This window comes from Panthera pardus, unplaced genomic scaffold (genome assembly GCF_024362965.1).
Source record: "Panthera pardus isolate Hobbes unplaced genomic scaffold, ASM2436296v1 HiC_scaffold_24, whole genome shotgun sequence".
Taxonomy (NCBI): Eukaryota; Metazoa; Chordata; class Mammalia; order Carnivora; family Felidae; genus Panthera; species Panthera pardus.
In genome coordinates, this window is record NW_026526810.1 from 101,554,506 (window position 1) to 101,569,174 (window position 14,669).

At 38.9% G+C, this 14,669-nt stretch overlaps 1 protein-coding gene across 1 annotated transcript in view; it reads right to left on the minus strand.

Moving 5' to 3' along the window:
* The window catches only part of KCNH5 (potassium voltage-gated channel subfamily H member 5), a 294,649-nt gene that overhangs the window by 253,318 nt on the left and 26,662 nt on the right, over window positions 1–14,669 (minus strand). Inside the window, exon 2 of the mRNA XM_019451600.2 lies at window positions 13,250–13,373. Coding sequence (XP_019307145.1) covers window positions 13,250–13,373 — 124 coding nt within the window. The remainder of the gene's footprint in view (window positions 1–13,249; window positions 13,374–14,669) is intronic.

The window sequence follows — 14,669 nt, forward strand, 5'->3', positions numbered from 1 at the left end:
CCCACAAATGTATGGCCAACTAATCTTTGACAAAGCAGGAAAGAATATCCAATGGAAAAAAGACAGTCTCTTTAACAAATGGTGCTCAGCGAACTGGACGGCAACATGCAGAAGAATTAAACTAGACACTTTCTTACACCATACACAAAAATAAAACTCTAAATGGATGAAGGACCTGAATGTGAGACAGGAAATCATCAAAACCCTAGAGGAGAAAGCAGGAAAAAAACCCTTTGACCTCAGCACAGCAATTTCTTACTCAACACATCTCCAAAGGCAAGGGAATTAAAAGCAAAAATGAACTGTTGGGACCTCATCAAGATAAAAACCTTTTGCACTGCAAAGGAAACAATCAACAAAACTAAAAGGCAACTGATGGAATGGGAAAAGATATTTGCAAATGACATAACAGACAAAGGGTTAGTATCCAAAATCTATAAAGAACTCACCAAACTCCACACCCAAAAAACAAATAATCCAGTGAAGAAATGGGCAGAAGACATGAATAGACACTTTTCTAAAGAAAACATCCAGATGGTCAACAGACACATGAAAAGATGCTCAACATCACTCCTCATTGGGGAAATCCAAATCAAAACCACACTGAGATACCACCTCATGCTGGTCAGAGTGGATAAAATGAACAAATCAGGAGACCATAGATGCTGGCAAGGATGTGGAGAAACGGGAACCCTCTTGCAATGTTGGTGGGAATGCAAACTGGTAAAGCCACTCTGGAGAAGCGTGGAGGTTCCTCAAAAAACTAAAAATAGATCTACCCTATGACCCAGCAATAGCACTGCTAGGAATTTACCCAAGGGATACAGGAGTGCTGATGCATAGGGGCACATGTACCCCAATGTTTATAGCAGCACTTTCAACAATAGCCAAATTATGGAAAGAGCCTAAATGTCCACCAACTGACAAATGGATAAAGATGTGGCTTGTATATACAATGGAATACTACTTGGCAATGAGAAAGAATGAAATCTGGTCATTTGTAGCAACATGGATGGAACTGGAAGGTATTATGCTAAGTGAAATAAGTCAGGCAGAGAAAGACAGATACCATATGTTTTTACTCATATGTGGATCCTGAGAAACTTAACAGAAGACCAGGGGGGAGGGAAAGGGGAAAAAAAAGTTACAGAGAGGGAGGGAGGCAAACCATAAGAGACTCTTAGGTACTGAGAACAAACTGAGGGTTGATGGGAGGTGGGGGAGAGGGGAAAGTGGGTGATGTGCATTGAGGAGGGCACCTGTTGGGATGAGCACTGGGTTTTGTATGGAAACCAATCTGACAATAAATTATATTTAATTAAAAAAATAAAGATAGGTGCAGGTATGGGGGCCCCTGGGGGCTCAGTCAGTTAAGTGTCCAACTTTGGCTCAGGTCATGATCTTACGGAGTTTGAACCCTGCATCGGGTTCTGTGCTGTCAGTTCAGAGCCTGGAGATTGCTTTAGATTCTGTGTCTCCCTCTGTCTCTGCTCCACCCCCACTCACGCTCTGTCTCTCTCTGTCTCTCAAAAAATGAATAAACGTTAAAATTTAAAGATAGGTGCAGGTATGGCTCATGGGAGGAAAATAATGGTGAGAAATTGAAGAAGACACACTGTTGCCATGGTTATGGGGAACATACAAAACATAAATTAAAAAGTGAGATTTTACATGCCACAAAAATTTCCTAATGTTTGAAATTATCCACTTTTCTAAGCGAATTTCACCAAAAGTCTGAAAATCTACAAAATAGAACTCAGTCAAGGACTACAAGCCTCTAAAACTCTACTCTGATGCTTTCACGATCTTTAGCTGTGCATCTGGTTCTAGATACACAGTCCTACTAGTTAGCATAGTTGTCCAGATCATTTAGTCCACCAGGAAAGAATATGTGGCACTTCCAGATACCTTGAATAAGTTTTTTGAAGGTCCATGTATATCTTTGTTATTGTTTTTCATCCATTTTCAATGACTTAGCATATTGGCCAGAGGCTGATCCAAGTGTGATAGAGACTAAAGCTTATACAATTTTAGGGACCCTCTTTAAAGAAAAAATAACATAAAATTATAAAACAAAATTAGGTACAGAGCTTTGAAAGACTTCCACTCAAGTGAGGGCCCCTGAAGGTTAAGATTCATGATCTTCATGGGAAATCTGGCCCTGAATGTATCAATCTAGAAAATTTATAACATGAAAAGCATAGTTGGATAGCAAGATCCAGAAAAACTAGAAGATCCTATAGGAATGCCGTATCAGAACCAGAAATTACAGAGTGATGGCCCATCTCATGATAATACTAACCTAGGCAACTAGAATTCTAGAAACTAAGAAATGAAAGGAAATGGATGAGGTTTACCAAAGACTGCCCAGTCTGCATTCTACATTTTCAAAAAAGAATTTTCATTGTCATCATAAAAGTAAGTTAAGCAAGAGAATCTCAGAATAAAATGGCAGATTCTAACTCCATAATCTCGATGTCAGACTCACATAGAAAGCTCTCAGAGCCTACCTGTAAGACAGCATTGAAAAGCCATTGCTTCCACCAAAGACTAAACTCTGCCTCATGAGAATTTTGTGAAAATCTCTTGAAGGCATTACTGTGAAACTAGAATTAAAGAGCACAAAGACACCCTCCTTCCCCTCCAGAAATTAAGACACTAGTTTAATACTGTTAATATTTTTTATAGGGTGAACTTTTTAAATCAACCAGATTTTTTTTAATTGACTGTGATTTTTAATCTAAAAACTCCTTAATAGAGAAAAACAACAACAACAACAACAACAACAACAACAACAACATTGGGTTGCCTGAGTGGATCAGTCAGTTAAGTGTCTGACTCCTGACTTTGGTTCATATCATGATCTCACAGTCATGAGATCAAGCCCTACATCAGGCTTGGGGATCCTGCTTGGGAATCTCTCTCTCCCCTTCTTTCTGCCCCTCCCCCACTTATGCACACGCACATGCAAAATAAATAGATAAACATTAAAAAAAAGAATGAAAGAAAACATTTAAAAAACAGAAAAAAAGTTAAGATAATTAAGGTAACTAAATGTTTATGGTCTTATAAAGAAAGAAAAACCATTTAACTCTTGTTAGTAAATGTCAGAGCTCTATGGTTCAATAAAATAAAACACAATATCCGCAATTGGCCAACAGAAAAACATTTAAAAAAGAAAGTGTCTATAATATAACAAGCAATTAAGATAAAAATTTTGAAAAATCAACTCTAATAGGATTTAAAAATAAGTGACAACTCAAAATTCCAAAATTCTTGGAAATTGATGTGATAATACCACGTAATAACAAATACAACACAAGTCTGATTCAGTGAAAATTCTAAAGATGAAAACAAGCAACTTTTTAACATTTATTTATTTTTGAGACAGAGAGAGAGAGAGCATGAACAGGGGAGGGTCAGAGAAAGAGGGAGACACAGAATCTGAAACAGGCTCCAGGCTCTGAGCTGTCAGCACAGAGCCTGATGTGGGGCTCGAACCCACGGACCGCGAGATCATGACCTGAGCTGAAGTCGGACGCTTAACCAACTGAGCCACCCAGGCGCTCCACAACTTTCTAAATAAAGTCAGAAAACTCTATAATGTATTCTTCACTAATTTAGCCCTTTTAGTGGTAAAATTGCCTGTCATAATAAAGGCACTTGAAGAAAAAAAATCCTAGATTATTACATTCTGAATACTTTCTTAAAGTTAGTCTTCTATTTTGTTATATTGTTTCACTCACATTTTTCATTTTATGTTTATTAAACCACATATTTCCAGTGACAGAACACATATTTGAAGTGGTAAAATTCAGCAATTAACTAATAAAAAATATTTCAAAACAAACTATAAGGAATGTCTGAAATGTATTATCCATTCTTCCAATGAAAGGACATATTTCCATCTGAAGTTGCCCAAACTGACTAAATCAGTGCTTCCACAAAGTCTACAGGAATATGGCACATTTGTTTATTTGCTTGGCTATTTTACACGTAAATGTTGAGTGTCTTTATCAAGGTTTCCAGCAGCCTGACTCCGGATGACTAAAGCTCAATGCAGTCTTTGAATGGTTAATGGAATCTGAAGGAAACCAAGATTCAGAAATGGTAATCCTCAGGCTTTTGAAACTATATACCTATATCATAATTTTACACATTTCTTGCGTATATCCTCCAGGAATATATAATGGGAATACAGAAAAACATTTCAGAACTTCAAGCTGCTCTCTCAGACAGAATGCCAAGCTTCCCTTACAGTAATTATACATGACTACTACAAGTGCACTGTTATCTTATTGAAAAGAAAATTAGATGCACAGATGCTATCTGTCTCCGTTATAATATTGAGTGATCACGATATAACAAGACCACTGCACCATTTACAAACTGCATAATTCATGGGCAAATCATATAATTGCTTGGACTCTCAGTTTCCTCATCAGTAAAATGATGATAATGTTCATATACCTCAGAGGGTGAGGGCTTTAAAAGGATAATGCACATGCAGTTGCAAATTATAATGTGCTATACACTGCCTGAATTATTACTGGAAATGCTCCCTATGGGTGGGGTTAGAAGAAAGCTCCTCCAGCCCTAGCCCCAACCCCACTACTCTCTAGCTCCTCTATAATTGTAGAACAGGGGTTGGGCCATGCTTGCTAATGGGCAGTGTCACTGTATCTTAAAGGGATACATACATCATTTTGTGTGTCTTCTTTCTTTGTGAGCCGATGAGGGTGAAATATAAATCCATTCAGGACCTGCTCCTGAATAATCTTGCCACTTTTCTTGCTACACGATAAACCGGTGATAAAATTTGGTCTTAGGATAGGGAGAAGTTTTCCTGAGGTCTGGCCTAGGCTATATCCAGCAGGCCTGAGCATTCAGCAGTATACCTTTCATGTCTTTCCTGCCCTAGCAAATTTCTAAGGTCAGGTAGGTTTGCTTTACAGCAGGATTTACTTATTCTTGGGTCCTTTATTCTACCAGCAAAAGCTCACAACAAGCCTTATGAGCCTTATGTCTTATAAGACAAATTTCCAGGAGAGACAGGAACCTCACAAACAAAAAATATATATAACCTATTCATGAGTTCTGCCAATCTATCTTAATCTGCTAATGGTCAACGATGTTCCTGGACTAAAATGCCATATTCAGTCACCACAAAAAGGATAATATTATTTATAGCCTGTAATTCACAACCTAGGGTAGCTTCATCACAGAAACCACACAGATTGACTTAATGCAGTGGGTAAATGTGGTCTCTAGCTCGGAATCAGCCACAAGAATAAAATTATCACAAAAGTTAATGGGAGAATGAGCTCAAATAGTCAAAGAATCAAAAAGAAGCCTGAGAGAGAGGGAGTAAGGAGGAAATTTTAGAAACAAATAACACAGCTTTCAAAATCTGAAAGAGGTAATTTTAAAATAAATCAAGGAGCTACTTTATACAGTGAATCATAACCAAAAGTTTTCACAACCCATTAATTTATAGGAGTTTAAGAAGATTTAGATAGAGTCATAGTGGTAGATCCATGGTGTGTAACTAATGGAAACTAGGGATGGCACTGGACATCTAACCTTTGGAGTGTGACGTCCCTGAGGCACCTCTGCTCTCCAACACTTTCCCTCAGTGCCACCGTGTGAATCAGAGCCCTCAGCCAAATGTCACCACACGGAGTGGCATCCCTCATGCGTACTGTGCTCTGGCTGGCTGAAAGAACCCTGTGCTAATGAAACTCCTTGTGAAGTACATCCAATAAAGTGCCTCTTAATTGTTTCATTGTCTAATTTGATGGCTTGGGTAATGGATTATTAATGAGCCTTCCAGAAAAAAAATGTATTTGAAAGTATCTATCTACTCCAATCCTTCGTACCTGTATGATTGCTCTTCTCACCTCTCTAAAAACAGCACAGCTCTGGGGCGCCTGGGTGGCTCCGTCGCTTAAGCATCTGACTCTTGATTTCAGCTCAGGTCATGATCTCATGGTTGGGAAGTCTGAGCCCCACATTAAGCTCTGTGCTGACAGTGCAGAGCCCCCTTGGGATTCTCACTCGCCTTCTCTGTCCCTCTCCTCACCCCCTCCCCTGACTCAAATAAACATTTAAAAAATAAAAATAAAAACAAACAAGTACAGAGGGATTTTTTTAAAATCTCAGGTTAATCAAAGGTAAAATGCTAAAGTGATTTCTACCCTACTTATGATAGTATGTTTTGATGCCTTCAACCAATGTCAGGGCTTCCTGGGGGTCATGAGATAAGATCAGATGCTACTAAATGCCATTCCCCCAAAACCTACAATCATCTTTAAATATGCAGTCTGTTTTGTGTCCTTCAATAAATAGCAAAATAGCCCAAAGGCTTGGAAATGCAATTATTAGACAATGAAATGGACTAGATTTGAAATTCCTGGTAATCCTCAAGTATCATAAGAATGTTTTTTGAAATTTTAGCCAAAACCAAATGAGATGGTACATAGGACATATCACATTTTTTTTTAAGTTTATTTATTTACTTTGAGAGAAAGAGAGAGAGAGAGAATGTGAGCAGGTGAGGGGCAGAGAGAGAGAGAAAGAGAGAATCCCAAGCAGGCTCTGCTCTGTCAGTGCGGAGCCCTACTCGGGGCTCGAACTCCCAAACAGTGAGATCATGACCTGAGTTGAAATCAAGAGTCGGACGCTTAACAGACTGAGCCATCCAGGCGCCCCACCACACATCACATGTTTAAAAATAGAAATGTAGATGCTACTGTGAAGTACAAGGATTTAGGAAAATGGTAATACTCCTTCATGGCTGCTGAGAGAGGAAACAGAAAGGTACTCTGGACAGCCACCTGGCAGCAGTTAATTTACAAATTCAGCATACATTCTACTCTCCGGCAACACTACTTCTGGGTGTGGAGACAAACAATTTCTCACATGGCGCCACAAGAAGATGTGTAGGAAGATATTTGTTGTTGAATGTAGCAAAATGTCAGAAGTTTGAGTTCACGACTGCTAGAATAGATAATAAAACAGAAGGCTGTGAAGACATTTGGGCACTATACAGCGTCAGACATAATGAAAGAGATTGTCATATGGCAACATAAAAACCTCTCAATAACAAAAGGTTGAGTGAAACAGTAAGAAACTATCAATCTTACTGCATGGTATGACTTATGTAGATTTTTTTTTAATTTTTTTTAACGTTTATTTATTTTTGAGACAGAGAGAGACATAGCATGAACGGGAGAGGGTCAGAGAGAGGGAGACACAGCATCTGAAACAGGCTCCAGGCTCTGAGCTGTCAGCACAGAGCCCGACGCAGGGCTCGAACTCACGGACCGCGAGATCATGACCTGAGCCGAAGTCGGCCGCTTTACCGACTGAGCCACCCAGGCGCCCCTGACTTATGTAGATTTTAAAAACAAACACACACAAAGTAACATCACTTCAAGAATATACTTATTTAATAAACAAACAGAAGATGGATCCGAAAGACACACAATAAACATGCTACAATGAACAGCTATGGAAAAGGAAGGGGGTGGAATGAAGGGGAAAGGAAATCAAAGACAAGAAAAAGAAATAAAATAAAAGGGAGACTTTGCCCAGAAGGATCACAATACTATGGGAAGAAACTGAGGAGTATGTTTAGTTTAGTAGTTAATTTGTTGCACCTGGTCTAATGGGAGACTGAGAAGGACAAAGAGAAACAAGAAAACAGAAGAACTAAATATTAGCTTCTTGATATTGCAAAATCACAATGAACAGTTTTTTATTTTCTCAAACAATTCATGTTTGATTATTTTAAAATACTTTAATCCATCTAATGAAAGCTGTATAAAAAGATGATTTATTGTTTCAGCATATAAAATGACGTATATTTTCTTCACAAACGGATGCCCACGGACTTGTAGTTTCTTATTCTGTTACATTTGCCTAACATTTGTCATTATGAAACTCAGTAAAAATCTTTGAAATATTTGCAAGGCTATCCTCAGTATCAAGTTAGTTATCTCCAACTGGAATTCAGTGATTCCAAACTCTATAATAACTTTTAGCGTTAACAATGTGTTTCTAAATGTGTATATAATTTTTGTCTTTCCTTCTTGTTTCCTTGTGTGTAATATTCAAAGGCTTTTATAGATTTATACTAGAAATAGAAAAAAGCCATATGTAAAAAAAATCAGAGTCATAATACAGATACTGTTCTATAACCTTTTTGTTGTTGTTGTTGGTTGATTGCTTGGTCAGTTCATTTTTTTTTACTTAAAAAATATGTTGTTAGCTTCTTTCAGTGTCTTATCCTTCCAACATATGATTTAGAAAGTTTGGCTTTGCCATAATATTTTTTAACAAACCTACGACTGGACATTTTAACTATTTCCAGGACTTCATTCTTCTAAAAAATGCTGCAGTAAACATAAAAAAAGTAGAGTTTAATTTTTTAAAGGGACAAAGAGGTTTAGAAGCAGAGTACATTAAAATCAACTATGCCTATAAGAAAACCTGATAAGGCTCAAATATCATCTGCTCATATATCAGATGCTAGTCTTCATTGTTCCACGAAGGCGTTAAACTGGTTGCGATTTCTAGGTTAGCAAAACACACGGGGTGTTTCATGCAATCAAGTAATAAATGTTTACATAAGAATATTACTTTGAGGGGCCCCTGGGTGGTTCAGTCCATTAAGCGTCCGTGTCTTAATCTCGGCTCAGGTCATGATCTCAGCGTTCGTGGGATCGAGCCCCACCTGAAGCTCTGCACTGACAGCACAAGACTGATTGGGATTCTCTCTCTGCCCATCCCCTGCTTGGTCTCTCTCTATCTCTCAAAACAATTTTTTTTTAAAAAGAAAGTTATTTAAGGGGTGCCTGGGTGTCTGTTGCTCTCTCTCTCTCTCTCTCTCTCAAAAAAAAAAAGTGAATAAACATTAAAAAAATCTTTTTTGAAAGTTCTTTTGTAAAAGAGAATATTATCATTTTGAAAATGCCATCTCTAACAACAGTGAAGGAAGAAGAGCTGGGGGAAGGTTTGCATACTTCTTCCCACAGTGAAAAAGCATAACCCAATCCAAAGCCCTCTGCTCTCTTACCACCTCGAATACCATAACTTTTGGGAGCACAGAAGCACGTGAGACCTGGGTTAGGGTTTGTTGCAAAGTGAGCTATCTAATTCAGCAAAGACAAATGCAAAACACTGAGCTGTGTCCTTAGTGCGTACAAAAGTGAAGGAGATGAAATGCCTACCTTAAAGGCACTTATAATCTGACACTGGTGGCAGGAGTTAAAAAGCTATTCTTCTACGGGAGAGAATATGCTGCAAGCATTTGTTTTAATAAACACTTTTGTAGGACAGACCTCACATGCCAAAGAAAACAGGATAAAAGTGGAGGCAGATACGTGGAATCAAAGACAGATGGGTACAGGGCTTTACAATATATTCAGATACGAAGAGCAATATGTCTCTAAAATGACAAAAGCAATAGCGATGAAACCCCAAGGGATAAGGAAAGCTAGTTGAAGGCCAGATGATGATGCCAAATAATGAACCAAAAGGGAGTCAGAGGAGCAAAACCACATCTCACTGAGGGAATCATAAATAACTTCAGGTAGAAAATGGCATCTGAAACAGGCATGACATAATGATGGGATGTCCACAGTCCAAAAAGAGGAAATGGGCATCAGAGCATCTACAGTCCCTGGAACTCTCTATAGAGCCTGTTCCACAAGTAACGTCTACCATAAAACTAACCTTTTCCTAACAAGCCTGCTGAGACATAAGGGAACAGAGAAGCTCAATACAGACCTCAACCTCCCAGAACTTAAAACACACACCTTAGTGCAATGGCAGCCTAGGAGCTCATACTCATCCAGTGGATGAAAAAGGCACGAAGACATCAGTGCTACCAAAGGCAGTCTCTCAGTGGGGGGGAAGGGGAGCACAGTTTTCCATCACTCTTGCTTACCAATTTCAGACCTGGGAGTGAAGACCGAATGTGAAAATAACTTTAGAGAGAAAAAAGATTGTAGGGACAAGATAAGTGAAGGAAGAAGTTTGAACAGATTATTTCTCAAACCTGGCTAAACTCAGAATCATCTGAGCCCATGGTTAAAGGTACTGGTACCTGTTCCTACCTCCCACCTCAGGTGATGCTGATTCAGTAGGTGATTCCCAGAGGTGAGGTCTGGGAATCTATGTTACACAAAATCCCTCCAAATGATTCCTACATGTAGTCAGGTTTACACTCACTGGTATAAGATGAATCCCTGGCTTCCTTGAAGATGCAGAATATAGATAGATAGATAAATAGATAGATAGATAGATAGATAGATAGATAGATAGATAGATAGTGTATTGTATATGTTTTTAGCACAAATACACAGGAAAAAAAAATAAAGAAATCCCTGTATTTCCCCGGGCCAGTCCCTTAACATAACCCTCCCTCAGTTTTCTTTTGTGAAAAACAAAGGATGTGGAGTAGACAATAATTCAAATCCCTTACAGTTCCAAAGTAACATGATTTCGGTGCTTAGTTAAGTGAGAACTTTGAAGAGAAATTATCCCCAGTAAAAAACATCCCATCTGGCCTTACTGAAATACTGTGAAAAAGTTTTAGGATCTAAATTGGTTCCCTTTATAGAATTTCCTTTCTTTTATACGACCTTTTTTTTTTTTCATAATACTCTCTTTAAACTCACAAATATGGCATATTTTAGAAAGAATTGTAATAAATAATATAAATGCCAGATTCTGTTTTACATAAGCCAAACAAAATAACAAGTTACAATGTATCAACATTACCAAGCAGATGTGATTTACTCAAGATGTAAAAACTTCATTTTGACGTTCTTTAATTTTTTTTTCATGTTTACTTATTTTTGAGAGACAGAGAGTGAGCAGGGCAGAGAAAGAGGGAGACGCAGAATCCAAAGCGGGTTCCAGGCTCGGTGCCCCTCGATGTTCTTTAAATGTTCCTGAATTTTGTCCTACTGGGTTGGGGGCCGTTTACTCTACTCTGTTCAAGACAGTTTTAGCAGCTCAAGAAGTGCTGATGCCATCAGTGGTTGCCTGATACAGGACGCTCCTTTGATCACTCAGCACCTGAGAATAATTCATGGCTCATTGTAAGTATTCAAAAACTATTTCTTGAAAGAATTAGTAGATTTACAGATATGGGAACATCTTTTTCTTTGCACAAGTTCTCCCCATTGGTTCTTAAATTATATATTTGCATTAACAATTTAGTCTCCTTAATATTCTAATACAGTTTCCTGCTTTTGTACTGTCCTACAGTTTTTGTTTGTGAGTGTAGACAGATTCTAACACCAATGGGGGAGGATGGGTGGCAACAAGTCTCCACACCAACAAACAATTCTTGGGACACCAAGACCTGACCTTTACTGCCCACCTGCTTATATGCACCGAACTCTGTCCCCCATTTTTCCTTAAGCTTTTCTTTCCAGCTTATCTCTTAACTCCGGCAAATGGAAAGTGAAACCACCCTACTAGTGACAGCCACTGCCCTGACAAGACCTCCAACAGCCGGGACGGCCTAGAGCATTTGAGCTTAACCTCAGACTCACACCTGCACAGATGGACCATGAAGTGACCTCTAGAATGTCCGACAACTACATTTAGCTCATTATAGTATAAAATCTCCACCCAAGGAGGACCACAAGGCTCATCTACATAACATACAACGCGTGGACAGGCATGTTTCCTTAAGACGCATGCACAACGTTATGCCCGCTCCTACATACAATGACAAGGCTTCCCTGTCTAAATACTCATCCTAATCCTAAATAAAAGGAATCCATTCACCCTTGTTCTGGGGAGGCTTTGGAAGCCATTCCCCTGTATCTCCTTATTTGCTGCGAATAAAGTTTTGTTTGCATGACAACTCCATCAGGTAGTTTCTGACTCACCAAGGAGCAAACTCATGTTGGTTCAGTTACAGCTGTCCCACAATTCAACTCAATTCCGACACTACCTGGAGATACAGCATAAGATTCAGTCCTACAAGACCACCCCCCACCCCCCAACTCCAGACACCAATTGAAAGCACAGGTTGGTACCTGTATTTCTGACCTACCGGCTACAGACTGGACGTTTCCGCAAACTTCGTGGGTTTGTTTAATTTGCTAGAGCACCACACAGAGCTCAGAGAAATCTTTTCTTTACTAGATCACTGGTTTACTATAAAAGGATATAACTCAGGAACAGCCGGACCAAAGAGATAGATGCACAGGCAAGGTATGGTGGAAAAACAGAGTGCCATCCAGGTGCGATGCTCTCCCAGGCCCTCCACACGCTCACCAACCCTGTCCTTTTGTGTGCTTGTGGCTGCTACACTACACAGTCCAGACTGATTACATCCCTGGCCATTGGCAATTAATTCAGCCTCCTGGCCATCCCTTCCCTAGAGGCTGAGAAGTTGAGGAGCAGGAGTACTGAAAGTTTCCACCCTCCTAGCACCTAGATGGTTCCCATGGCAACAGCCTCCACACTAAGGTTACTTAAGGGCCTTCCGAAAGTCGCCATTAACATAACAAAAGACACTTTTATTTCTCTGATCACAGAAAATTCCAAGAGTTTTAAGAGACCTGTGCCAGGAACTGTGTCAGATACCAAATATATATTTCCTATTATAAACCACAACATCACAGTGAGTCTAAGACAGGAGCTTCCCCTTATCTGGGGAGGATATGTTCCAAGACCCTCTCCCAAACCCCTCCCCCAACCCCTGTGGATGCCTGGATTGCAAATAGTACCTAACACTGTATAAACTGTTTTTTCCCTAGACATACATACCTATGATAAAGTTTAACTTATAAATTAGGCACAGGGAGAGATCAACAGTAATAATGGAATAGAACGATTATAACAATATACTGTAATAAAAGTTATGTGAACGTGGTCTATCTCTCTCCCAAACCACCTTATTATATTGTACTCACCCTTCTTGTGATGATGTGAGATGAGAAAATGCCTATATAATGAGATGAAGTGAGGAGAATGACATTGGCATCTGGAGGGAGTGTTAGGCTACTCTGGACGTGACATTGCATCAGAAGGAGGAGCATCTGCTTCTGAAAGTAGTTAACTGGGGGTAATACACCATGGGAAGCACCAAACCACGGGAAACAAAACCTCAGGAAGGAAAACCAGGGACAAGCGGGGGACTCCTGCAAGTGTAGCCATGAATCACAGTCAACATTTAGTTACACTTCAGAGAAGATTCCTGAGCTCTTCTAGGACCTACCTGCAAGTGCTGCTTTTCTGCATGACGTCAGCTCGATGATAGCCAGAGAGTTTGCAAAAACCGTCATTACTATAAACTACTGGCCAATCCACAATCTGGGCGTTTCCCAGTAAGAAACTCGATTCTAAAGAAGAAAGAAGGAAAAGGAAGTTTTTTATCTGCATTTAACAATGTACTTCTTTCAAGGAAATGAAAAGACAAATTCATAGATAGACCAACGCAACAATGGTTTGTTATGGTACAAATAACAAAACCTATTCTGGAGATTGACATAGTCAGTTCAGCGTGATTATCAAATGAGATCTGCAATAAGTACAAGATTTGCATACAAACAAAAACCCCATTGAAGAGAAGCCAGTTTATAATACCTCTTTGCATTCAAGTATATTCTAAGCTATGAAGAACAAGTATGATTAATATTAAATAAAAGTTAGTGACTATAATAATTACACAGATTAATTTAAGACAAGGGCTACAGTCACTTCTCCACAGACAAAGAAAATGAACTTGATAATATTGAAGCAAACTTGTATGACTCCTCCAAAAATTCTATTATAATTTTGACATATAATTTTGTCCATGAGATTGATCTTGAGAAGTCTAATTTAAAATAAGAGAAGAGTCTTTTTTTAAATAAAATTATTCAAAGATATTCTTTTCAACCACATTTTACACAGAATTTGGAAACTATCATTATTCTAAATAAAAGGAACATCTCTGATCTATTTTACATAGAGAAGTGGTTTTGCATTAGGTATAAAAATTAATACAAAAATAATATCTTTTGGTATCAACCTTGACTGAAAATCTAACAGTTTTAGGCAGCACCTTTAGCAATTTTGTAAATCAGATGATAAATATGTTAACATTATAGTGAAACAAAATTAGAATAATATTAAAATATAGAAATAAAATACTTTTTAATGTTTATTATTCATTTTTGAGAGAAAGACACAGAGTGAGAGTAGGGGAGCAGCAGAGAGAGAGAGGGAAACACAGAATCCGAAGCAGCTCCAGGCTCCGAGCTGTCAGCATAGAGCCTGACACGGAACTAGAACTCACAAACCGTGAGATCATGACCTGAGCTGAAGTTGGATGCTTTACCGACTGAGCCACCCAGGCACCCCTAAAATATTATTTTTAAAATAAATATTTTAAAAGAGTAAATTTTAGGGGCATGTGGGTGGCTCAGGCAGTTAGGCATCTGACTCTGGATTTCAGCTCAGGTCATGATCTCAGGGTTTGTGAGATCGAGCCCTGCGTTGGTCTCTATGCTGACTGTGTGGAGCCTGCTTGGGATTCTCTATGTCTCTCTCTCCCTCTCTCTCTCTCTGCCTCCCCACCCCCCAGCTCATGCTCACGCTCTCTCTCTCTCTCTCTCTCAAAAATAAATATTTAAAAATAAATAAATAAAATAAAA